Raw genomic sequence first — 27,245 nt, forward strand, 5'->3', positions numbered from 1 at the left:
TTGCATAATCATTCGTTTATTGGGTTGCTGTGAGTTTTCCAGGCTGTATGGCCATGTTCCAGAAGCATTCTCTCCTAACATTTTGTCCACACTAGGGAATTCCAGACAAGAATCAATCAGGTCCAGGTAACACCTCCAAACAAAAGATTTTATCCATGCAGGAAGCAGCTAGGCTTTGAAGCTGCCAGGCTATTAAATGCTAATCAAGGTGACCACTTGCACATTCACACTTGCCTCGAGCAGACAAGAGTTCTTTCTCCCACCGTGGGCATTCCACAGATATATAGGCTTCACTTGCCTAGTTTCCAACAGACCCCTCAAACTCTGAGGATGCCTGACATAGATGTGGGCGAAATGTTAGAAGAGAATGCTTCTGGAAAATGGTCATACAGGCCGGAAAACTCACAGCAACCCAGTGATTCCACCCATGAAAGCTTTCGACAACACATTTGTTTATTACTTTTTACCTAGCCTTGCCATTAAAAAAGCCCAAGGCACTAATGAAATTCGAAAGTAAAAGTTGAAACAAAAAAGAAATAAAAACAGCCTAGTAATAGAGGTTTTGCCTGTTTTTAGAAAGATAGCAATAAAAAACTGAACAAAATTGCTGAAGTGGAGAGTACGAAAAGGCTTCGCTGAAGCAGCAGAGAAAACCAGATGTGTAAAACAGGTGTTTTGTGCCCCAACCTGGGAAAAAGTGGGAAACATATAAATATTTATAATTATAATTTTGATGGTGTAAAACTGCTTTATACAACCATGTACATTCCTCTCTGGTGTATCTCAACACCCATAAAAGCTTTGAAATAAGATGGCAATCTTTTAGGTAGGTAAACAAACAAACAGACCCCAAACCACAGTGAATAACAGACTGAGTTGCAAAATGATAAGCTGGGTTTTATTCATTGAAAGCACACATTTTGGGCATACTTTAGGACTTTCTTCATATGCCTCTCCTTTTTAGGGCTTTGAGTTTGCTGTTATACTTATTATTAGTCTACTTTTCCCTGTGTGCTGGGATTCATGGTAGCTTACAGAAGTGAAAAGCAGATACTGATAAAGTCCACATCACTAAAAACATACAAAAGCTAAAGTTCAATTAAGGTCTCAATAGAATTGCTGAGGTGCCCCAGTTGTGAAAATCCCTTCCCCTGAAGGCCCAGTTGGTGCCAGTGCCAATAAATGAATTAATATCGACCTGTTTAGTATCACAGGGGTGAAAATGAGCTCTTTATGCTGTTTTAATTACCACAGTATAGTTATGACATTAACTTTTGCATTTCAGAAACTGTTCAAGTGCCATTATCAAAAAGGGCAAGATTTGTTGGCCCCGGAGGTTATAATTTAAAGAAACTCCAAGCTGAAACTGGTGAGTTACCTTGTTTTAGATATACAGTGTAGATATATCTTTGGAGGTTTGACTAATCCACAAATGTCATTAAAATGTTTTCTTTTGGAATTGCTAGGTCTGGAAGTTGATCATAATGTCATATTGGAAGATCTAGGATGCATCTACACCAGGCCTGGGCAAACTTTGGTCCTCCAGGTGTTTTGGACTTCAACTCCCACAATTCCTAACAGCCTACAGGCTGTTAGGAATTGTGGAAGTTGAAGTCCAAAACACTTGGAGGGCCAAAGTTTGCTCATGCCTGTGATAGTTGGTAGCTGGTAGGTGTGGAAATAAATATTGGTTGTTGGTTGGTGGACAATGCAGGTGTAGATTTAGAGGAATGAGTCACATTTATTATAAATATTATTATATTTTTATAAATATTATAAATATTTATAATATTATAATGTAATGCAATATAATAATAATAAGAAGAAGAAGAAGAAGATGATGATAATTATATGTTTATATTACATGTATTTATTATTTCTCGTGTCAGGGCAGCCAGTCAATTATATTACATTTCTAACAGAACAAAGCAAACAAACAGAGAAAATACAAAATGTGTGAGTTTGGTAGTTGATTAAATGTCCTTTGACCAGTATCTGGCCACTTGGAGTGCTTCTGGTGTTGCCGCAAGAAGGTTCTCCATTGTGCATGTGGCTGGGCTCAGGTTGCATTGCAGCAGGTGGTCAGTGGTTTGCTCCTCTCCGCACTCGCATGTCAAGGATTCCACTTTGTAGCCCCATTTCTGAAGGTTGGCTCTGCATCTCGTGGTGCCAGAGCGCAGTCTGTTCAGCGCCTTCCAAGTCGCCCAGTCCTCTGTGTGCCCAGGGGGGAGTCTCTCATTTGGTATCAGCCATTGGTTGAGGTTCTGGGTTTGCCATTTTTGGACTCTCGCTTACTGAGGCGTTCCAGCAAGTGTCTCTGTAGATCTTAGAAAACTATGTCTGGATTTAAGTCGTTGACGTGCTGGCTGATACCCAAACAGGGGATGAGCTGGAGATGTCTCTGCCTTGGTCCTTTCACTATTGGCTGCCACTTCCCGGCGGATGTCAGGTGGTGCAATACCGGCTAGACAGTGTAATTTCTCCAGTGGTGTAGGGCGCAGACACCCCGTGATAATGCGGCATGTGTCATTCAGAGCCACATCCACTGTTTTAGCGTGGTGAGATGTGTTCCACACTGGGCATGCATACTCGGCAGCAGAGTAGCACAGCGCAAGGGCAGATGTCTTCACTGTGTCTGGTTGTGATCCCCAGGTTGTGCCAATCAGCTTTCGTATGATATTGTTTCTAGCACCCACTTTTTGTTTGATGTTCAGGCAATACTTCTTGTAGGTAATATTACATGTAATATTACAATATAGTGGTATGGTGCAATATAGCAATATTTAATGCTGATATTGTACTATGCTAATAATATATTGTATGTAATATATATCTTGTAAGCTGCTCTGAGTCCCCTTCGGGGTGTGAAAGGCGGCATATAAATGTCACAAATAAATAAATAAATAAATTTGTCCCCTTGTAGTATGCAAATACTTGTGGCATGCAAGTTCTTGGAGTATTGTGCTTGCACTACTTCATTTTTCATAACGACAAGGTTAAACCCTTGTGCCAGCTGAACTGCTGACCTGAAGCTCAGCAGTTTGAATCCATGAGAAAGAGTGAGCTCCTATCTGTCAGCTCCAGCTTCCCATGCGGAGACATGAGAGAAGCCTCCCTCAGGATGGTAACACAGCCTGTCATCCCCTGGGCAACGTTTCTGCAGACAGCCAATTCTCACACACCAAAAACAACTTGCAGTTTCTCAAGTCACTTCTGACACGATAAAAAAATATTCTAATACGATTTGTATAATTTGCTTAAAAGTTACTGCATACAACCAACAGATGACATACTTTAAATTAATTACTCTGTGTTTATTTTTTCCTGTAAAGGGGTTACTGTTAGCCAAGTAGATGAAGAGACGTTTTCCATATTTGCCCCAACACCAGCTGCTATGCACGAAGCACAAGAATTTATTACTGAAGTCTGCAAAGATGATGTAAGGACATGTTCTAATAACTTTATGTTTCTATTTTATGAGTAATAATTTTGAGTATTTTTTTTACTTCTTTCATGTATGTATAGTTTATTTCCCTTCCTAAAGCTCTTTTGGCAAGTTTAACAGCTTTTAGGTAAAATACAATGGCCAAGATAAAAAATTACTGTAAATTAATGGGAGTGGAACTCTCTGCACCTGAGTGTTGTGGAGGCTCCTTCTTTGGAGGTTTTTGAACAGAAGCTGGATGGCCATCTGTCAGGGGTGCTTTGAATGCAATTTTCCTGCTTCTTGGCAGAAGGGGGTTGGACTGGATGGCCCAGGAGGTCTCTTCCAACTCTGTGATTCTATGAGTGCAGTGCAAAATTTTGCTTCAAATATGTCCCACACTAAAAATGTCATTTTTAAAAATTATTTTATTATTTGTACTAAAATGTTTCGTTCATTTTTGTTTTTCTCTTTGTGACTTTTTGCTACCTTTCTTTTTCAACAGCAAGACTATCAGTTGGAATTTGGAGCTATTTATACAGCCACAGTTACTGAACTGAGGTAAAGGAAACCACTGCTATTTGGATGTAATCTATTTCTCAGATAAATAGAAACATACATACATACATATATTTAATACCTGGCTTTCCTCTGATACAGGATTGAAAGCAGCTCACAACATACATAAAAACAATACAGCTAAAACTGTCAGAAATACAACATTAAAATGACACATATGATTTTTGAAACTTTTTAAATTGTGTCAGAAGCGACCTGAGAAACGGCAAGTCGCTTCTGGTGTGAGAAAATTGGCCATCTGCAAGGATGTTGCCCAGGGGTTGCCCGAATGTGTTACCATCCTATGGGAGGCTTCTCTCATGTCCCCGCATGGGAAGCTGGAACTGACAGATGGGAGCTCACCCCGTCTTGCGGATTCGAACTGCCGACCTTTCTTTTCAGCCAGCACAAGGGTTTAACCCATTGTGCCACCGCTGCTCCTTTTTAGAAACTATCCTAAAGCTACGTTTGCAGCTCATGGATTGTTGTAATTCTATTTATTATACAGAAGTTTGGCATTCAGCTGGTGAAGGGACTGTTTTAAATACTTTGGGAAGACACTGGTTTAAGGAGAGGTGCAAAGTGAAATGCTTGCACAGTCAGATAAAGTGAGGTTATTTATAAAGAGCTGACAAAGAGTTGAAACCGTCTTATCTGTGCCTATAGAGATTACATTTATGTGATTCATTTCCCCTCCACCCGCCGTCCTATGAAATTAATACAAGTTTAATTTTTTTAATGCAGAGATATTGGTGTGATGGTAAAATTGTATCCAAACATGACTCCTGTACTACTACACAACTCACAATTGGATCAGAGAAAGGTATTTATTTTCTCTTCACTTCATTTACAATATTTTTGCAGATGCTGATTCTGCATTTAATAGTGTTATTTGTTGGTTATATGTTTTTATGTTTTATTTAATTGTATTTTAAATTGTTTTTATTTTACTGTGTGTAAGTTGCCTCAAGTCCCTTCGGGGAGATGGTGGCGGAATACAAGAATTGTTGTTGTTGTTATTAGAAACACAAGATGAGTCCACAGCAGACACTCTGCTGGCTGTTGTATTGGATCACACGTTGGACACTTCCCAAGTGTCTAGGATTGTGTGATGTATCAGTGAATAATGCGTGCAGATCCCAGTAAGGTGGCCTTCTGCAGCTTGCAGATGGCAATTTAGTCAGCACCGATTGTGTTTAAGTGCAGGCCAAGGTCTTTAGGCACTGCACCCAGTGTGCCGATCGCCACTGGGACCAGCTTTACTAGTTTGTGCCAGAGTCTTTGCAGTTCGATCTTTAAATCCTCGTATCATGTCAGCTTTTCCAGTTGTTTCTCTTCAATCCTGCTGTCACCTGGGATTGCAACATTGACAATCCATACTTCGTTGTTGATGTTATCATCATCCTGCAAAGATAAGAGGTACAGCATTAAAGGAATGAATTTGTACCACTGTATCAAAGAAATGTCTCTTGAAGAAACATCCATATAATGCAGAAGCTACATTTCAAAATAAAAATAGATACCAATAAAATTATATTAATTGAGGCATCAGGAGGTTAAATGTTTTTCAATATTTACATAAAACTGTAATTCAAGATAAGACTCTGATTAAACCATTATTCTAAACTTCTTCAATGTAAATGTGTTTATGTATCCTTCCAATAAGCACCTGTTTATTTTAACTATACATTTTGGGGAAAATGCTGTGTGTATATAAATAAGGAAAAGTCGAAAAGACTGGCGCTAAGAGAGGAGGAGAGGGAGGAGAGCTGGGTTGCTGTGTGAAGAGGTGAGGATCCTGGTAGGAAGGCATGCGGCTGAAAGAAGCCCTTCTTTCAGCCCCAGGCTTTCCCGCCAGAACCCTCACCCCAATATACACCAAGGGGGGGGGGAGTTCAGCCCAAAAGAGGGCTGAAAATTAGGCTTATACTCTAGTAGATACATTGTTCTCGCTCTACGAACCATCTCGGGAGTTAAGATCTTCTGGGGAAGCTGTGCTCTTGGTCCCACCTTCTTCGCGGGTGCGGTTGGTGGGGACAAGGGACAGGGCCTTCTCAGTGGTGTCCCCTTGGCTGTGGAACTCCCAAGCAAAATCAGATTGGAACTCCCTCCTGACCTTCAGAAAGAAATTTAAAATATGGCTATGGGACCAAGCCTTTTGACAGTAATGCAGTGAAATAAGTGAAGATAGAATTTGTGCAATAATTACTGAAAACAACACCTTTTACTATGATTTTCGAACTGCGTGGTTTTTAATAATTGAATATAATGTTTATGTGCTTTTTAATTTTATATTTTAATGTATATATTATTTTATTATATGTCTGTTTTATATGGCATTGCATTTGTAAGGCCACTCTGAGTCCCCTTCAGGGTGAGAAAGATGGGGTATAAATACCGTACGTAAATAAATAAATATTAGAACTTAAGAGTTTGGGCAGGAATTATATATTTGATAAAGACAGATATTTTAAGACTTGTTTCCCACAATTTTATGAATAATAATATAAAAAAGAGTTTGGTTATTAATGAGCACTTTATGAATTTTGGGGTGAATATTAGTGGAAGATGGAACATTTGAGAATAAATATATTTTATACACTAATGGATTATTTTGGCAAATGTTTTATATGCTTTTTCAGTTGTACTGAAAATATTGGGCTGTAAAGACAAATCTCAATAATGTAAATGTTTTGTTCTAGATTAAGCATCCTAGCGCTCTTGGATTAGAGGTGGGACAGGAAATCCAGGTAATAGTTCGAATCTTGTAATACATGAAATTTGTAGATGGCTGTTTTTAGATTGTTCAAGTGAGCAAGATACAACGTGATATAGTCAATGTAGAAATGACTCATTTTTTATTTTGAATTTCACTGAGGACAGGTGATGGATCAGTACTGTAAAATATAGAACCGTGTGCTGCTCTCAAGAAATATATGTGGGATTGCATAAGACAAGAACATACAGCGGGCCTGCCATGTTCAATGGGCTCTGGTTCCATGGATCCAATTATTCACAAGTCAATATCAATATTCAATCTATATAAATAAAAATGTAATGTTCGCTTGTGGTATTAACATAATTCACGATAATGTTTTAAGGCTTTGTACGGTTTTTATATTTTTTATATCATACGCTATTGTTTTTAACAGAATTTCTTGATTGTTTTTACTTGTTATAATTGCTGAGGCATCGAATTGTTGGCAATTTGTGAACCGCTCCAAGTCACCTCTAGGCTGAGAGGGCTGGTATATAAATATAGTAAATAAATAAATAATAAATAACACAAAAACCACTGGATGAATGGATATCAAATTTGGACACATTACACCTGTCAGGCCAACGAGTGACCATCACTCATAAAAACACTAAAAAGCACAGCAGAAAAGACTTAAAAAGCAAAAAAAATTTACAATGCATGTGTATATATACAGGGTTAGTCAAAATGCATTGAATTGAATGGCTTATTGGCCTATGCGTTTTGACTAACCCTGTACTTTTATACACACACAAAACACATATACACAGAGTGCACCACAGCAACGCGTGGTAATAATAATAATACTAATTATTATTATAAAGTGGTGCTCAAACTGCATTAAAGCCTACAGGGTGGATGCACCCTGTGCCTTTCCAACAGTGGCCAACACAAACTACAAACACAATGTGCAATTTCAAGGCTAAACTTTGGGGGAAATAATGGAATTCAACATGAAACTATTAAAAGAAAGCAGTTAAAAACTCATAACAACAACAATAAAAACACTGAAAATCACAGTGGAAGAGACTTAAAAAGCCAAAAAATAAAAAAATACAACGCATGCACAAAACCAGATATATACACATATACACATACATACACACACAAAACACATATACACAGACTGGGCCACAGCAACGCGTGGCAGGGAACAGCTAGTTTTTTAATAAAAAATATGTAAATTCATTCCCTTTATAGAAAGAGCTTCATTTTTGGTGTCTGTTGGGAGTCCTGGAACCAATCCCTAGTGGATGCAGCATGATGACTGTATGACTATTTAATTGTCTGTAGATCCTTTCTCTGGGTCTACATGTATAGTATTGAATTAATGTAGGAAGAGGGGCCGACCAAGGGCAAGATGGATGGATGGCATCCTTGAAGTGACTGGACTGACCTTGAAGGAGCTGGGGGTGGTGACGGGCGACAGGGAGCTCTGGCGTGAGCTGGTCCATGAGGTCACGAAGAGTCGGAGATGACTGAACGAATGAACAACAACAAATGTAGTTTGACATCACTTTAAGCAACACCGCCTTGGGTCACCTAGGCAGTATACTAGTAAATAAAATAAATTAATAATAATTTCCATAGCCCCATGTTATGGAATTGTGTGACTTGTAGTTTCCACAGGCTTTAGCCTTCTTTGCCAGAGTGCTGGCGCCGCACCAAAATACAGATCCCAGGATTCTATGGCATGGAGCCATGTCAGTTAAAGTGGTGCCAAACTTATTCATTTTACAGTGTAGATGCACCCTGACTCTCTCATTAGCATGGGGGAAAATAGGCATTTCTTCCAAGCAGAGGCAGGATTCTAGTTTTTCTTCTCCATGCCATGGTGCAAGTGAGAAAATATGACATTTTCTTTGCCAACCATTTATGCTTGTCAGGGATGCTCAGAGCAGGAGGAGTGGGCTATTGCTGGCCCTGAATAGCAGTTGGCTAATAAGCCAGTTCAAGGTATTGTCGAAGGCTTTCATGGCCAGAATCACTGGGTTGTTGTAGGTTTTTTCAGGCTATAAAGCCATGTTCTAGAGGCATTCTCTCCTGACGTTTCGCCTGCATCTATGGCAAGCATCCTCAGAGGATGCTTGCCATAGATGCAGGCGAAACGTCAGGAGAGAATGCCTCTAGAACATGGCCGTATAGCCTGAAAAAATCTACAACAACCCAAGCCAGTCCAGTGTTCTTTCCATGTCTGATTCTTTCTAGGTTGAACCATAGTCCTATCTTTCCGCCTTTCGCATTGTTACATGCTCTCACTGTGAAGATAAACCTGTTTTACCAGCCACTCACCTCCATAAAGTGTCTGCAAAAGTTTTCGGTCACAAGGACTTCCATTGTTTACTGTGACTACTCAGTATGTAAATAGGGATCTTCATTCATATAGATCATGCACAGGCAAACTTTGGCCCTCCAGGTGTTTTGGACTTCAACTCCCACAATTCCTAACAGCCGATAGGCTGTTAGGAATTGTGGGAGTTGAAGTCCAAAACACCTGGAGGACCAAAGTTTGCCTGTGCATGATATCGATACATCACAACTCTTCAAAAAGAGGAACTTTGCATCAGTGTTCTTACAGTGAAACTTTACTAAACTGGCAAAGATTTAACCCCACTTCTTCCTACTAACAGGTGAAATATTTTGGGCGAGATCCAACCGATGGCAGAATGAGGCTTTCAAGGAAAGTGCTTCAATCTCCAGCTTCATCTGTTGTTAAAACATTAAGCGACAGAAACAATATAGTAATGGGAGGTGCAGTTCCGGAGTCTGCTACTACTACACCATCCTAGCGGCTTTCAAAAGCGTAGGAATGCTGGATTTCCAAAACTGTGGACTTCTGAAAGAGACTGAGTAGTTGCTGCAAAAATCACTTCAATGTTTTCATCATGCAGATAGATCCTTATCACACAGGACTCTACGCACAGGCATGTGTCACGTTTTGTATGAATATATTTGAATGCTAGATTAACGTTTTTCCTCCTATGGAGTATTTCCTTAATAAATCATGTGAAATCTGAGGCAACGATTTCTAAATGAGTGGAATGGCTCCCTCCAGTCACTACAGAAAAGATCAGTGCCTAATTAATGTCTTCTCTCTGTTATTAAGAGGCTCTTAGAGATATATGTCTCCATATATACACTCCTAAACATGGACATGGTTTCCTTTTATGTGTTGGTCTACTTGCAAGCATATTTATTTTTAAAGCCCAGCTAGTTCTCTGGCATGTAAACTAGAGAAAAGAAAATTTATTCCAAAATGTATATGAATACTGTCATTTCAAGCCCTTTTAATGGAATTTTATTTGCGTATTTACTGTTAAAAACTCATGAAGTGGTGGGTAGGATTTGATAGTTATAATAATGGAAGAACTGTGAAGCATAATGTACAAATAAGTTATAGATTATATATATTTTACAATTTATTTGAAGCACAATGGGTTGAACTCTTGTGTTGTCAGGACAGCTGACTGATAGGTCAGCGGTTTGAAGCTGTCAGCTCCAGCTCCCCATGCGGGGCCATGAGAGAAGCCTCCCACAAGGATGGTAAAACATCAAACATCCCCTGAGCAACGTCCTTGCAGATGGCCAATTCTCTCACACCAGAAGCAACTTGCAGTTTCTCAAGTCGCTCCTGACACAAAAAAAAGTCTGTAGATTGATGTAACTTTAGGTTTCATCAGTGTAACTGCTATCTTAAAACCATTACATTGTTATTATAAAACCATTTCTTAAAAGGACACTTTTCAGAAGGATCATGTTCTGTGTATGGAAGGTAATGTGGTATTTCAAATGCCATACCAGATTAGATCCTATTTGTTCAGCAGTAGAATTGAATAAATGGACAGAATAATAATAATAATAATAATAATAATAATAATAATAATAATAAATTTATTTCTAGACTTCCCTCTTTCTCTGAAGATACTTGGGGCGATTTACAGGCACAAAACAAAAAGGCAAGCATTTAATGCCAGTGAATACAAACACATCAAAATAATACGAGATGATAATGCACAGTAACAACAGTAAACTTACAGCAAAGAATTAAGCATTGAGATGAAAATAAACAATCCAATAAGGCATAGTAAACTATTTATTTATTGTGTCAGAAACAAGTTGAGAATACAGTGAAAATGCATTTAAAAACACAAAGCATTAGGCTGAATGTCCTTTGACCAGAAACTAGCCACTTGGAGTGCCTCTGGTGTTGCTGTAAGAAGGTACTTTATTGTGCATGAGGCAGGGCTCAGGTTGCATTGCAGCAGGTGGTCTGTGGTTTGCTCTCCTTCACACTCGCATGTCGTGGACTCCACTTTGAAGCCCTATTTCTTAAATTTAGCTCTGCATCTCGTGGTGCCAGAGCGCAGCCTGTTCAGTGCCTTCCAAGTCGCCCAATCTTCTGTGTGCCCAGGAAGGAGTTTCTCATCCACTCTCAGCCACTGATTAAGATGCTGGGTTTTAACCTGCCACTTTTGGATTCTGGCTTGCTGAAGTGTTCCTGCACGTACCTCTTTCGATCTTAGGAAACTGTTTCTTGATTTAAGCCCTTGGCATGCTGGCTGATATCCAAACAGAGGATGGGCTGGAGATGTCACTATCTTGGTCCTTTCATTATTAGCTGCTACTTCCCGACTGATGTCAGGTGGTGCAATACCAGCTAAACACCAGAAGCGACTTGCAGAATTGTAAACTAAAACATGAGTAAAACATTACAACATATACCCTAAAAGCAATTAAGATACAATTACTTTAAAATGGCTAACACCAGTATTAAGATGTATTGTAGCAGCCACAAAATGCAAGTGGGTTAGTCAGCATTCCAGTGGGTTAAAATGCCCTAATCCTCCTCCTCTCCATACGCTAAAGTGCATATGTGCGTTTTCAGAAGTTTCTTAAAAGAGAGGTGGATGGGGGGCCGTTTTTATTTCTTCAAGGAGGGAGTTCCAGAGACAGGGAGCGATCACGGACTCCCCATTTATTCAATAGTTTAAGGACCTGGGCAATGTCAAAAACTGTAAAGTAGAACACAGTCTTTTTTTCCTTTTTTTTTTTTTTTAGTTTGCAAATGCAAGACTGAATACTAAATAGTTCCACTTAAACAGACACAGAGAGAAAGAAGCAACATATGGTCAAAAGAGCAGGCCAGAGATCAAAAGTGTTGTACATTGCTATAATCTGAAAGTTGAAAGAGCAAGTTGTTGGAAAGCAAGTTATCTAACGACAAGAGAAGCCTATGAGAAAAAATGTAGAAATACACGGAAATGCAACAATTCAACTACAATTTAAGGCAAACCTAAAAAAAAACCTATATGGTGTCCATATATTAGATTGTGGCTGGAGGAGAACTGGTTAAGATAGAAAGAATGTAAATGTGAACATATAAAACTTTGATATTATGCCTGTGTATTTTGCTACTTTAAGTGATTAAAATATTGACTCTACCCTTGCACCTGTTTTCCATTTCTTTTTGCAAATAAGCAAGAGGCATTTATATCTTTGGAGCCCCCAGTGGTGCAGCAGGTTAAACCGGTGAGCTGCTGAACTTGCTGGCCAAAAAATTGGCAGTTCAAATTCAGAGAACAGGGTGAGCTTCCACTATTAGGCGCAGCTTCTGCCAACCTAGCAGTTGAAAATATGCAAGTGTGAGTAGATCAATAGGTACCGTTCAAGCGGGAAGGTAACAGTGCTCCATGCAGTCATGCCAGCCACATGACCTTGGAGGTGTCTACGGACAATGCCACCTCTTCGGCTTAGAAATTGAGATGAGCACCAACCCACAGAGTCGGACACGACTAGACTTAATGTAGGGGAAAAACCTTTACCTTTTATATATCTGTATTGGGTACTGGATTATATGTAATTTAATAGATTTGTTTCATGGTTTCAACTATGTATTTTTAATATTTCTATATTTAATTCTATTTCAATATTTGTAAGTGTTAAGCTTTAATTCATAAATGGTTATGATTTTTAAGGTTAGTTGCTTTGAGTCTCCTTTGGCAGAGAAAAAGAAGGGTATATAGATACATATAAGTATAATAATAATAATAACAATAATAATAATCCCCAAGCTTTTGTGGAGCAATAATAAATAATCATTATTTTTGATAAATAATCGGCCTTGTGAAGGAGCTGTTAACAGATTATTACTTAAAGCCTCTTTTTGGTTGAGAGTGATGCCAATAGATTATATGCAGGTTAGACAAACAAAATGAAAAAAGAGCAGCCTTGATATTTCTAGATGTAGAAAAGGCATTTGATAATATCAATACAATTTACTGACCAACTTGCTTCTTATCATCCAATTAACTGACCAGACAGTTGTTTCTGCTTCAGTAGCAGCTCTTATCTTTCATTTCATTTCATTCATTGCAGTAACACTCATTAGCACAATCAGATGCAAGGGAGAAGAGCAAAGAGAGAGAACGAATTGTGTCTGCAATATTTATACCCCACTGTTATCAGCTCATTAATTCAGTGTCCAGCCTCCTAATCTATTGTAACATAATAGAATCATAGAGTTGGAAGAGACCTAATGGGCCATCCAGTCCAACCCCCTGCCAAGAAGCAGGAAAATCACATTCAAAGAACCCCCGGCAGATGGCCTCTGGTTAAAAGCCTCCAAAGAAGGAGCCTCCACCACACTCTAGGCAGAGAGTTCCACTGCTGAACAGCTCTCACAGTCAGGAAGTTCTTCCTAATGTTCAGATGGAATCTCCTCTCTTGTAGTTTGAAGCCATTGTTCCGCATCCTAGTCTCTGGGGCACCAGAAAACAAGCTTGCTCTCTCCTCCCTATAACTTCTCCTCACATATTTATACATGGCCCTCATCATGTCTCCTCTCAGTCTTCTAAAATTATAAAATTTTAATTATAAATGATAAAAATGTATAATATTACATTGGCAGTCTTCAGAAAGAACTTGAAGACCTGGCTGTTCCGATGTGCCTTTCCAGAATAGGAATACTCCAATTCCAAGTCCCAGAAGCACTTTATTAGAATTAAGACTGCTGCACACTGCACACTGCACTTACCCTATAATCCTTACATATCACCTGTCACATCAGCACTTTTAATTCTGTACCCATTACTCTGGCCCGGCCCAGTTTTATTGTGTCTTGGTGTATTGTTTATTGTTTGATATTGCTTTAATTGTTTTTAATTTGCTTTAGGTTTTGTATTGTTATGTTGTGTTTTGAGGCCTCGGCCTTTGTAAGCTGCATTGAGTCCTTCGGGAGATGCTAGCGGGGTACAAATAAAGTTAATAATAATAATAATAATAATAATAATAATATAATGTAATGCAATATACTACTAATAATAGTATTATATTGCATTACATTGTAACATACATTTTATCATTTATAATTTATAATTTTATTATAATAATATATTATAATTTAATAATAAATGATAAAAATATTATAATGTAATGCAATATAATACTACTAATAATATATTATAATTATATATTTATTTCAGATTTTTATATACCGACCTTCTCACTTCTTTTGAGGGACTCAGACCAGTTTCCAACCATAAAAACACATAGTCGGTAAAAACATCATAGTTCATATTACAAGAACACATTAAAACAACAAATATATCCAAAACTACAGTGGTCAGTCATCCTACTAAAAAACAATTATACATCATCTTCCATCCATGTCTTAGGGTGTTGTCTCACTCATCAAAAGCCTGTCTCCATAACCACGTCTTCACTTGTTTCCTAAAAGTCAGGATAGAAGGGGCGGTTCTGATCTCCGGTGGGAGAGAGTTCCAGAGTCGTGGGGCCTCCACTGAGAATGCCCTGTCCCTCGTCCCCACCAGACGCGCTTGCGAGGCCGGTGGGACCGAGAGCAGGGCCTCTCCAGATGATATAGAATCATAGAATCAAAGAGTTGGAAGAGACCTCATGGGCCATCCAGTCCAACCCCCTGCCAAGAAGCAGGAATATTGCATTCAAATCACCCCTGACAGATGGCCATCCAGCCTCTGCTTAAAAGCCTCCAAAGAAGGAGCCTCCACCACACTCCGGGGCAGAGAGTTCCACTGCTGAACGGCTCTCACAGTCAGGAAGTTCTTCCTAATGTTCAGATGGAATCTCCTCTCTTGTAGTTTGAAGCCATTGTTCCGCGTCCTAGTCTCCAAGGAAGCAGAAAACAAGCTTGCTCCCTCCTCCCTGTGGCTTCCTCTCCCATATTTATACATGGCTATCATATCTCCTCTCAGCCTTCTTAGTAATATTACATGTAATATTACTAATGTAATGCAATATAATACTACTAGTAGTATTATTATATATTTATATCACATATTACTAATAATATTGCAATATAATGGTATAGTACAATATAGCAATATACACTATAATACTGATATTGTGCTATGCTAATCATAATATATTGTATTATATATATTATACTGTGTGTATATATATACCTTGTAAGTTGCTCTGAGTCCCCTTCGGGGTGAGAAGGGCAGCATATAAATGTTGTAAACAAAATAAATACATATATAAATGCAGAAGGCGAAGGGTTTGTGCGGTTTGTGCACAAGGCTGCACTCGATTCAGCGCGCGCGTGCCGAATAGCCCGGGCTTTCCCGCCACGTCAGTGCGCAGGCGCAGCCTCCTTTCCTTCCCTCCCCTTTCGCGCGTTCTCTCTTCCCCTTCCTTTTTTCCCTTCCCGGCCGCCGTAGCCCCTGCGAGTGGAGCCCGTGCAGAGGCCTTCCGCTTGGGCTCTGAGAGGAAGAGAAAGGCAGCGACGGGACAGGAGTCGGAGGATTCCAAGATGGCGGCGGCGGCAGCAGCGGGAGGAACACCTCTGAGGCACCTCTGAGGCGAGAACGAGGCGGAGAAAGAGGAGCAGCATGAGAAGCGGGCAGGCCAAGGCGTCTTGATCGCCGGCTGTGAGGACAGCGACAACAGTGAAGAGGAGGAGGAGGAGGCCTTGGGCCTGCTTCGCCTCCCTCGGCCTCCGCGGCGGGGCCCAGCCATGTCGGACACTCGGCGGCGGGTGAAGGTGTACACGCTCAACGAGGAGCGGCAATGGGACGACCGCGGGACCGGACACGTCTCCTCCACCTACGTGGAGAGGCTCAAGGGGATGTCGCTGCTGGTGCGCGCCGAGGCCGACGGTGAGGAAGGAAGGACAGCCAGCCAGGGAGGGAACTAGGCCCTTCCCCCGCTTGCCTGTCTCCAATGAGATGTATCCTAATCCAGTGTAGAACAGGCATAAGCAAGCTTGGGCCCTCCGGGTGTTTTGGACTTCAACTCCCACCATTCCTAACAGCCTACTACAGTTCCCAGAAGCGAATGCAGGCTGGGGGCTTCTGGGAACTGTAGTAGGCTGTTAGGAATGGTGGGAGTTGAAGTCCAAAACACCCGGAGGGCCCAAGTTAGCCCATGACCCTCAGACACCTATGAGAAAACTAGGCAATTTCTCCTCTTGGGATGAACCGTATCCAAATCTGCCTTAGTTCTACAATATAGACAGGCATTCTCAAATGTCACCTATGAAGGAACTAGGCAATTTCTCCTCTTGGAATGAACTTTATCCAAATCTGCGTTAGTTCTACAATGTATAGAAGGCATCCTCAAATGTGGCCCTCCAGCTGTTTGGGCCTTCAACTCCCACAATTCCTGATAATTGAACAAGCTCGTTAGGGTTTCTGGGAGTTGGAGGACCAAACAGCTGGAAGGCCGTAGCTTGAGGATGCCAGATGTAGAGCATCTGGCCCTCTGAGTGTTTTGGACTTCAGCTCTCACAATTTGTAATCGCCACTAGGTTGTTGGGAATTGTGGGAGTTGAAGTCCAAAACACCCGGAGGACTCGTTTGCCCCTCGGACTTAGAATGACATCTATGAGGGAACTTGGAAATTTCCCCCCTTGGGATGAGCTTTATCCAAATCTGCATTAGTTCTACAATGTACAGCAGGCATCCTCAGTGGGCCTTCAACTCCCAGAATCCCTGACAATTGAACGAGCCCGTTAGGGCTTCTGGGAGTTGGAGGACCAAACAGCTGGAGGGCCGCAGTTTGAGGATGCCAGATGTAGAGCATTCATGGGCAAGACTTGGCCTTCCAAGTGTTTTGGACTTCAGCTCTCACAATTTGTAATCGCCACTAGGTTGTTAGGAATTGTGGGAGTTGAAGTCCAAAACACCCGGAGGACTCGTTTGCCCCTTGGACTTAGAATGGCATCTATGAGGGAACTTGGAAATTTCCCCCCTTGGGATGAGCTTTATCCAAATCTGCATTAGTTCCACAGTGTAGGGCAGTGTTTCTCAACCTTCCTAATGCCACGATCCCTTGATACAGTTCCTCATGTTGTTGTGACCCCCAACCAGAAAATTATTTTTGGATCTGGAGCAACTTGGCACCAATATTCAATATTGGTATATGCCGAAATCAGAACACTGGTGGGGCTTGGGAAAAATAGACCTTGACATTTGGGAGTTGTAGTTACTGGGATTTACAGTTCACTTACAATCAAAGAGCATTTTGAAACCCACCAAAAATAGAATTGGGCCAAACTTCCCACACAGAACCCCCCATGATCAACAGAAAATACTGGAGGGATTTGGGATGAATATTGAATGCAATATTCCTGCTTCTTGGCAGGAGGTTGGACTGGATGGCCCATGAGGTCTCTTCCAACTTTTTGATTCTATGACAGTTATTTAGGGGAGATGTAGTTTACCTACACCCGGGGAGCACTGTGAACCCAAACGACTATGCCAAAGGGATTCCTAAGACCATCAGAAATATGTTTTCTGGTGGTTTTCGGCAACCCCTCTGAAACCCCCTCACGACCCCCCCAGGGGTCCCGACCTCCAGGTTGAGAAACACTGGTGTAGAACATTCGTGGGCAAGCTTCAGTCCTCCCTGGGTTTTGGACTTCAATTCCTAACGGTTGGTAGGTTGTTAGGAACTGTGGGAGTTGGAGTCCAAAACATCCGGAGGGCCCAAGTTTACACATGCCCCTCAGACTTAGAATGGCACCTATGAGGGAACTAGGCACTTTCCCCTCTTGGGATGATCTTTATCCAAATCCACATTAGTTCTACAGTGTAGAGCAAAGACACAGGGGAGCAGAAGACATTTCCATCTTGTCTTTACTAATAATATAATATAGTATATTGTATATGCATATAATATTTATAATATTATAATGTAATGCAATAAAATACTAGTAATAATACAATATTATAATTATAATTCTATATTTACATTACATGTAATATCACATATAATATTACAATATAGTGCAATATAGTAATATATAATACTGATATTGTACTATGCTAATATATATTGTATGAAAATATATATTGTAAGCCACTCTGAATCCCCTTCGGGGTGAGAACGGCGGCATATAAATGCCGTAAATAAATAGATAGATAGATAGACCCTCAGGCTTAGAAAGACACATATGAGGGAACTAGGCAATTTCCCCTCTTGGAAAGAGTTTTGTCCAAATCTGCATTAGTTCTCCAGTGTAGAGTAGGTATGGGCAAGCTTTGGCCCTCCGGGTGTTTTGAACTTCAACTCCCACAATTTCTAACAGCCTACCGGCAACCTTTTAAACAAAACTGTCTTTTTCCATTCAGATTATATAAATCAAGCATGGGCAAACTTGTACTCTCCCAGTGTTTTGGACGTCTACTCCCTCAATTCCTAACAGTCGGTAGGAAGTTGGAGTTGGGGTCCAAAATACCTGGAGGGCCCAAGTTTGTCCGTGCCCTTCGGACTTAGAATGGCACCTATGAGAGGACTAGGTAATTTTCCCTCCTGGGATGAACTGTATTCAAATCCACATTAGCTCTGCAGTGCAGAGCAGGCATGGCCAAGCTTTGGATGTTTTGGACTTCAACTCCCACAATTCCTAATAGCCAGGCTGTTGGGAATTGTGGGAGTTGAAGTCCAAAACACCCAGGGGGCCCAAGTTTGCCTATGACCCTCCAATTTAGAATGGCAGCTATGAGGGAGCTAGGCAACCCACCCACCCACCCCTCATCTTTGGGATTGAGCTTTAAGTCAAAGTTTCTAGAACTCCAGGAAAGCAATTCAGACATGATGAGATTGTAAAGGTGAGTCACATTTGAGGGAAAGGGGAGAGAATTCAAAGGCTTCCACATTGCAAAATTAATTCACTTTTGACATCACTTGGAGCCTTCTCTCCCCAAGAATGGGGGTTCCTCCCAGCAAACTCCCAGGGTTTCGTAGCATTGAGACGTGGTTTCAAAAGTGCTGTCAAGCTGCATTCATTCTACAGTGTAGAGAGGCTCTTGTGGGAGAGAAGAAGTACTACTGCTACTAATAATAATAACAACAAAAACACTTGGAAGCATATCTATGATGGAGCTAGACACAATCCCCCCTCTTTGGGATTGGGTTTCAAGGCAAAGCTTTCTGGAACTCCAGGGAACAAAAGAATTCTCATGAGGAATTCCGTGTTCAGACAGGATGGAATTGTAAAAGTGAGCTCCTGAGAGAATTCAAAAGGCATAGATAAGAGTGAAATCTACATTGCAGAATCAATGCGCTTTTTGACACCACTTTGAGCTTCCAGGGCTCAGTGCTACAGAATCGCTGGAGTTGTAGTTTGACTAGGCCTTATCTCCCCCAGGAATTGTGCCCCCCCCCCTCCCCGGCAAACTATAACTACCTGAGTTCCACAGCATTGAGCCATGACAGTTAAAAGGGGTGTCAAACTGCATGCATTGTACAGGGTAGAGATGCACCTCTAGCTTTGAGGCTATTGTGGGAGAGAAGAAGCAGGATATAAGTACTATTGCTACTACTAATAATAATAATAATAACAAAAACACTTGGAAGCGTATCTATGAAGGAGCTAGAGGGCCTTTCCACACCGCCATATAACCCAGAATATTAAGGCAAATAATCTACCTTAATATCTACTTTGAACTGGGTTATCTGAGTCCACACTGCCATATAATCCAATTCAATGTGGATTTTATACAGCTGTGTGGAAGGGATCAGGCACAATCTCCCTCTGGGATTGAGCTCCAGAGCAAAGATTTCTAGAGTTTCAGGGATTGAAAGGGAGTTTTCAGGAGAAATTTTGTCTTGACACAATGAAACTGAAAAGGTTAGTTGCATTTAATGAACTGGGGAAGTTTCTGAGGTCCCTTCCATACAGCTGCGTAAAATCCACATTGAACTGGATTATATGGCAGCATGGACGCAGATAATCCAGTTCAAAGCAGATATTATAGATTATCTGCCTTGATATTCTGGGTTATATGGCTTTGTAGAAGGGTCCTCTAGCTCCTTCACAGATATGCTTCCAAGTGTTTTTGTTATATGGCTGTGTGGAAGAGCCCTCAGAATTCAGAGACATAGGGCACATCTACACTCCCTTTCAACATGGCTCAGTGCTGTGGTATTGTGGGAGTTGTAGTTCTAGGGTTTTTCCTCACAGCCTAGGCCTCCCCTCAGTGACGCTGAGGGCTTGAAAGGTCATTAAACCACAATGACCTTTTAAGGTAACTGTAGAATTAATTCACTTTTGACACCCCTTTTAGTGGCCATGGTTCAGTGCTATGGAATCATGGGAGCTGTAGTTTGACAAGGCTTTTAGTCTTCTCTACCAAAGATTGCTCGCATCCCCAGCAAACTACAACTCCCAGGTTTCTTTAGTATGGAGCCATGGCAGCTGAAGTGGTATCAACTACATTAATTCTACAATGTTGATGCAGCCTTGTTTCCATGTGTCTTGGTTTTCCTCTACAAAATGTTGGAGGGTATGTTGTGTATTGTGAATATGTTCGTCTTTAGGTAACACAAGATCAACCTCTTGCTATAATGTGGCACCCCCCCCCCCCCAAATAAGTAAGCAAATGCAAAATAAATCCTCAAAAGATGTTACTAAACTGGAGGAGGGGTGGAATCCATGCCTCAAGCTTGGGAGACTGTCTTTGGGGTGAGCTTCAGAGCACAGCTGTCTAGAACTTTGGGGATCAAAGGGGAGTTTTCATGAAACAATCGTGTCTGGACAGGATTAAACTGAAAAGATTTCTCATTTGAAGAAGGGAGGAAGCTTTTGGTTGAATTCAAAAACAAAGTATGCATCTATACTGCAGAATAAATACTCTCTTGACACTAGTTTTAGCTGTCATTGCTCAATGCTGTGGAATCACGAGATTCCATAGCATTAAGCTAAAAGCATTGTAGTTTGACGATTGTAGTTTGACGATGCTTTTAGCATTCTCTGCCAAAGAATGGTGGTGCCCCCAGCAAACCACAGCTCTCAGGATTCCATAGAGTTGAGCCATTAAAGTGGCATCAGATCTGCATTAACTCTACAGTGCAGATGCACCCTAAGACTTAGAATGGCAGGTGTGGAGGAACTAGACAATTTTCCCTCTTTTGGGATAAGCTTCAGAGCAAAGCTTTTTAGAACTTCAGGGATTAATAATAATAATAATAACAATAACAACAACAACACTTTATTTGTACCCCGCTACCATCTCCCCAAGGGACTCGGTGCGGCTTACATGAGGCCGAGCCCGAACACAACAATAGAAGCAATAATCACAACAATACAAGTAATTAAAAATGAAGTAGGAGTTTTCAGGAGCAATTCATGTCAAGACAGGCTGAAACTTAAAAGGTGAGCCACGTTTGAAAAACCAAATGTTTCTGAGAGAATACAGACATACAGTGGATAATTAATACAGTTTGACCCACTACTTTAACCACCATGGCTCAGTGCTATGGAATTGTGGGAGTTGTAGTTGGTGGAGCACCCTCATTCTTATGCAGAAAAGTCTTGTAAAACCATAGTTCACATGATTCCACAGCATTGAGCCATGGCAGTTAAAGTGGTGACAAACTCTACATTCATTCTACAGTTTAGATCAAAACTTTCCAAACATTTCTTGTTGGTGACACACTTTTTAGATATGCATCATTTCACAACACAGTAATTCAGTTTTACTATCCGACTGGAGGTTAAACCAACCCCTTATAAGAGATTTGAACATACATGTATTATAATATGGTCCGGTGGTGCAGTGGGTTAAAGCGCTGAGCTGCTGAAATTGCTGACTGAAAGGTCTCAGGTTCGAATCCGGAAAGTGGGGTGAATGTCTGTTCTTAGCCCCAGCTTCTGCCAACCTAGCAGTTTGAAAACATGCAAATGTGAGTAGATCAATAGGTACCACTCCAGCAGGAAGGTAACAGCGCTCCATGAAGTCATGGCAGCCACATGACTTTGGAGGTGTCTACAGACAACACCGACCCTTCAGCTTCGAAATGGTGATGAGCACCAGCCCCCAGAGTCAGACATGACTGGACTTAATGTCAAGGGAAAACCTTTGCCTTCACCTTATCTGACTGGAGGTTAAACCAACCCCTTATAAGAGATTTGAACATATGTTCATTCTAATAAAGAAATGTGTGTGGGTACAACATGAAATCCTCCCATTCTGAAAATGATCTGTTGCTTATTTCACATAGACTCAAGTTTCTCATTATATTTATGCCGCACACCTACAAACTGTATCCAATACACAGTTTGGAAAGCTCTGGTGTGGATACACCCTAGGACTTTGAAGGGCCAAAATGGACACGATGTTCAAATGCCATTTAGCCATCGCACTTAAAAATGAATGCGGTTTTGACCCCACTTAACTGCTATGTCAAAAGGGTCTGGAATTCTGGGAGTTGTGGTTTGCACTCTGTCAAAGAAGGCTGCAGACCTTCTAAAATGACAGCTCCCATAATTCCATAGCCTTGAGCCATGGAAGTTAAACTGGTGTAAAGCTGCATTAATTTTATGATGTAGATGTACCCTTAATCCCTCCTTCGCACTCATCATATTCTTGATTCCCCAAGAAGTGCCTGCTTGCCTCCTCTCCTTTCTCTCCTATCTCACAAGGCCGACCATTTTTGATGCTTTTCCTCATCCTCAAATTCCACTAAGTATTAATGACCTCTCCAGGCCATCTCCCTCATAATTCATATTCCCACTCCACATTTTTTTATTGATTTGTCCCATAAAGAAAAAGTTGCTTCTGTCCCAGTAGTTCAAATGTCATGGGATGAATATTGCTAACTTTTGGAAAGCTCAGCATTGTAATAATAAAAAAGTACATTTTATTTCCTACCTGCCTTTTCTCATGGCAGGGTACAACTAACATGGCTAGAGGTGCATTTATGATGCAGAATTAATGCATTTTGACATCACTTTAACTACCATGGCTTAGTGCTTTAAACCCTGGGAATCGTAGTTTCATAAGGTCTTTAGCTTTCTCAAAGAGTGCTGGTGCCTCACCAAACTACAAATTTCAGGATTCCCTAGCATTGTGCCATTTCAGTAATAGTGGTATTAAACTCCATTAATTGTGCAGTGTAGATCCTATGTTTTTGAATTCTCTCAGAAGCTTTTTTTTTTCTTCAAACACAGCTAACCTTTTAAGTTTCATGCTGTCCAGACATTATTTTTTCTTGAAATCTCCTTTTTGATCCCCAAAGTTCTGGACAGCTTTGCTCTGAAGATCACCCCAAATAGAGGGTCCATTTAGGAGCATTTTACATTTAAAGGATGTTTCTTTCAGTTTAGTAGCATCTTGCAGGTATTTCTTTATTAAGATTTTGCCGGATTTTCCCCCCAGAAAACATTTTCTTACATATGGGAATTGCCAAGTTATAGGAAAAACAATGAATATTGTGTTGCCTTAAAGGTCAATACATTCATTTTTATTTAGTAGTCTTTAAGACTTAATTTTCTAATGAGAAATTAGTGAATGCAGTGGGGATGCCATCTTTCCTTCTCCCAGTCTACCAAGTTTTATTCTACGTACCCTTTAAGGAACATAAAATATTAGCTCTAAGAGTTTTGTATGCTAATTAAATCCTTAGTTGTTGATTTTAGTCATCCTCAAAACCCTGAATTTAGCACATTCATTTCAGAGCAAGTGACTCAAGAACTGTAGGTTCTAAGTAACCTAAACTCTGCCTTAAATTGACTTTAGTTACTTGCAGGTAATAAAAAGAAATAAGTTTATGTGATGTATTTTATTTCTGGTACAATGGGCAATTTCAAAAAAATAGCTTAACATAATTTTCAATCCCAGGTTTACATACTTAACTGCCCTACGTACTTTTCCTTTAATGATTAGGAAGTCTCTTTTTAGAAGAGGAAAATACATTGGCAACGCTGCTAACTAACAGGTGTTGCTGTACTAAATAAACCCTGCGCGAGCTGGAAAAGATTATTTGAGAGTGGTTGCCAAGATACGTGCCTGATATACACACACACAATACAGAGTTTTAGGGTTACCGAGTTTAGTGTTGTTCATATACCACAACATAAATGTATGCTAGCTTCTACGTACAAGAAGATAAGAACATAATGCTCTTACATGGGTAAATTCAATCGAGTTTTATTGGCTGACTGACCATAATAGCATGGATAATTTCACTTATGTAGAACAATAGAAATGGCCTTATTTTAGACGTATTCTAAATGTCAGACTAATGGGATTGTTAAAATATATCTTACAGAGCATGAACTTTTAAAATCTGTTTTAGTATCTGCTGCTTGTTTCATTATTTGTAAAGGGTGATACACAGCGGAAACAATAACAAAATGATTTGGGACATTCCTAGTGTTAATAAAAGTGGTTTAAGATATTGTATTTTATTAGATTCCTAACTAATTCTTGTCATCTTTTCAGGTTCACTTTTGTTGGAATCGAAGATAAATCCAAACACTGCATATCAGAAACAGCAGGCATGTGCTAGTTTTTCTTTTTCCTATATACTTAACTGTGCTACTGTTGTTGCTGCTTTTTACTGTATATACTTGAGTATAAGCCGACCTGAATATAAACCGAGGCACCTAATTTTACCACAAAATTGGGAAAATGTATTAACTTGAGTATAAGCCGGGGGTGAGAAATGCAGCAACTACTGGTGAATTTCAAAATAAAAATAGATACCCAATAAAATTACATTAATTGAGGCACCAGCAGGTTAAATGTTTTTGAATATTTACATAAAACTAATTGAAGATAAGACTGCCCAACTCTAATTAAATCATTATTCTAACATTCAATGTAAATGTGCTTACATATCCTTGCAATAATAATAAAGTAAAATAATAAATGTAATAATAATAAAAATAATTCACTTGTAATAATAACAGTAATAGAGTTAATAAGTAATGTAATAATAACAATAAATAGAGGAAAATAATAAATGTAATAAATTAAGAAAAATAATGTAATAATAATAACAGAGGAAAATAATAAATAACGTTAACTTGAGTATAAGCCAAGGGGGGCTTTTTCAGCCTAAAAAAGGGCTGAAAAACTCTGCCTACACTCAAGTATATACAATAATTTTTAAAAACCTGTTGTTTTTCTGGAAAAGTATCAGAATGGGTTGACTAGTCTCATCTTCCTTTGGGGCATGTTGAGACTTGTTAGATATGGATTAGTTACACTTTATTTATTTAACAGAGGGATTTTGATATAAAGCAAGATGTGTATATTCAGCTCAGGCAAGAAATGTGAAAAGGCATTTTTTACTATTCTCATTGATATTTTTCTTGTTATGAGAATGGAGTTCTTCTCCAATTCCCTCATTACTAGAAGTTAATTGCCCTGTTATGTACACACATTTCATACTACTAGGCTAAGAAGAATTAGTCAGCCTGAGTAATAAATATATACTCATTCTTCTCAGCATCAGAAATTCTTTAGTAAAGTGATAAAATAGTATATAATTAATGTTCTGTCCAACTCACCAGTTCATTATGTGTTTGCTTTTAAATAGTAAGTTAACACATGTGTGATGTGTTGTAATGTGTGTCATATAGTACTTTTGTTGACCTGTCCTGCTTGTAGCTTTCCACTCTATATGCATCTCAATCTGCATGGTGATTCATAAAACCTCAGGTTTGTTGCTTCTTTGGGATTGCAAAATTAGGGACTGCCAAATACCTAGCAGGCCGTAAAACATGGGTGAATGATTGCATCCAGCTTGTACAAGTCTGCTATAATACTTCCTTTTTACTTTTCCATTTGTCAGCTTTTCATTACAGCAATTTCCATTTATTCTTGCTTCTCTTACCTGAATATATGAGATACTAAGATGTGCTTGTTTCTTATAAAATGAGCCTTAGGTGTTTATTGCATACCAGTTAGCTATTCAGATTGAGGGCATCAATTCATTCCTTGTATTTGCATGATCGGTGGATGCAAAGCAAGATTAGGAATATGTAGTTATCTTGGCAGCACATGCAGCCTTTAGTCACTTTCTTAGGGGACAAAGAAAGGAGCCTTGGAGGAAAGGGTTTAGATTATACATTTCTTTAACAATTTTGCTAGATGACTGATAGAATGCTTTGTTTACCAAAAAAAAGTCCCCTTTTTCATATGGTGAATTAGGGAATCCCCCTTAAGGCAAGGAGATTTCCCCTCCTCTGAGTTAGTGTAATTCTTTCCACATCTTTAGCAAGCATGATGTGTATCTTCATGAAATAATCATGGTTAAGTCCTGGCTTCTTATTTTGATTAGCTGATTTGATCTGGAGTTCCTTGAATCAAGCCAGGAACGATGCTCCATAGTTGGTGCATGTAGTTCTCCTTGTGTAGGTCCCCTTTCATTAACTGTGAATTATGAAGCCATGAAAAATAGCCTGAACCCAGCCACGGAGTTTATTAGTAGCTGTTTTAAGTGGGGTATCAGTTTTTATCCTTTCATGTTAACGCTTCTCTGTGAAGGCATAGCTAAAATGTGTTTTGGGTGATAAATATTTTTGAAAATATAACCTGTCTTGCTCATTAAATGTTCCTGTTGTAATCTAGGGCACTGTTATCTCCATTGGGTCAGTGACTATAGTGTAGTAAACATTTTTCAAAGTAATAAGTGTAGTATTGAGGAAATTAAGTATTATTTCTCTTTTTTGAGAAAGTAAAAAGTTTTTTAGCTAGTGTTGAGATATATAATATAAATGAAGGTTCTAAAAAGAGGATTTAGAATTAGTCTTGCTTAGTTTATTTTATAGAACAACATATTTCTATTATGCTGGAACTCACGTTTTCTGATTTGCAGTCAGACTCATAGAAAGCAAGCTGGCTTCTATTCCTCTGGGGAATTCCACTGACTTCATTTGAACTCTGCTGGCACAAAGAACTGTCTTGCATGGAACAAATGGAGGATCAATTCTGAAATAAGTAAATCTTTTCTATAAATAGGTTTAGCAAGACCTGCACACCAACACTAAAATACACAGGTTGCATTTAGTGGTTATCCTTTTTAGCTTTAGATATAGATCAGAGCTCGGGTGCTGGCAGTGAATAAAAATAGCTAGCTCTGAATAGTCATAGAGTGGATTAATTTTGTATTGTACAAAAGTCACTAGCCCATTCTTAGTGTATCTAATTCCATCATTAGAACTTTTAATGCTGCAAATTTGAGGCTGTTTTTCATAATTCTGTTATAATGATAGTGCTGTATCCTACTGCT

The 27,245-nt window shown here is 39.7% G+C and overlaps 2 protein-coding genes across 4 annotated transcripts in view; both read left to right on the forward strand.

The window, feature by feature from the left end:
- Positions 1-9,757, forward strand: part of PNPT1 (polyribonucleotide nucleotidyltransferase 1) — a 42,176-nt gene extending 32,419 nt beyond the window's left edge. The window contains exons 23-28 of the mRNA XM_067462845.1: positions 1,286-1,369; positions 3,333-3,439; positions 3,930-3,985; positions 4,727-4,805; positions 6,685-6,732; positions 9,371-9,757. Coding sequence (XP_067318946.1) covers positions 1,286-1,369; positions 3,333-3,439; positions 3,930-3,985; positions 4,727-4,805; positions 6,685-6,732; positions 9,371-9,529 — 533 coding nt within the window. The 3' untranslated portion in view covers positions 9,530-9,757. The remainder of the gene's footprint in view (positions 1-1,285; positions 1,370-3,332; positions 3,440-3,929; positions 3,986-4,726; positions 4,806-6,684; positions 6,733-9,370) is intronic.
- Positions 9,758-15,421: 5,664 nt separating this feature from the next.
- PPP4R3B (protein phosphatase 4 regulatory subunit 3B) overlaps positions 15,422-27,245 on the forward strand; it is a 44,152-nt gene continuing 32,328 nt past the window's right edge. For 2 of the 3 annotated variants that reach the window (XM_060754599.2, XM_060754600.2), the window contains exons 1-2: positions 15,423-15,877; positions 24,449-24,504. In XM_060754599.2, the coding sequence (XP_060610582.2) occupies positions 15,736-15,877; positions 24,449-24,504 (198 nt within the window). In that variant the 5' untranslated portion in view covers positions 15,423-15,735. Of the gene's footprint in view, positions 15,878-24,448; positions 24,505-27,245 lie in introns of all 3 variants that reach the window. The other variant, XM_060754601.2, reaches the window with a different exon arrangement.

Source organism: Anolis sagrei, chromosome 1, assembly GCF_037176765.1.
Source record: "Anolis sagrei isolate rAnoSag1 chromosome 1, rAnoSag1.mat, whole genome shotgun sequence".
In the NCBI taxonomy this organism is placed as follows: domain Eukaryota; kingdom Metazoa; phylum Chordata; class Lepidosauria; order Squamata; family Dactyloidae; genus Anolis; species Anolis sagrei.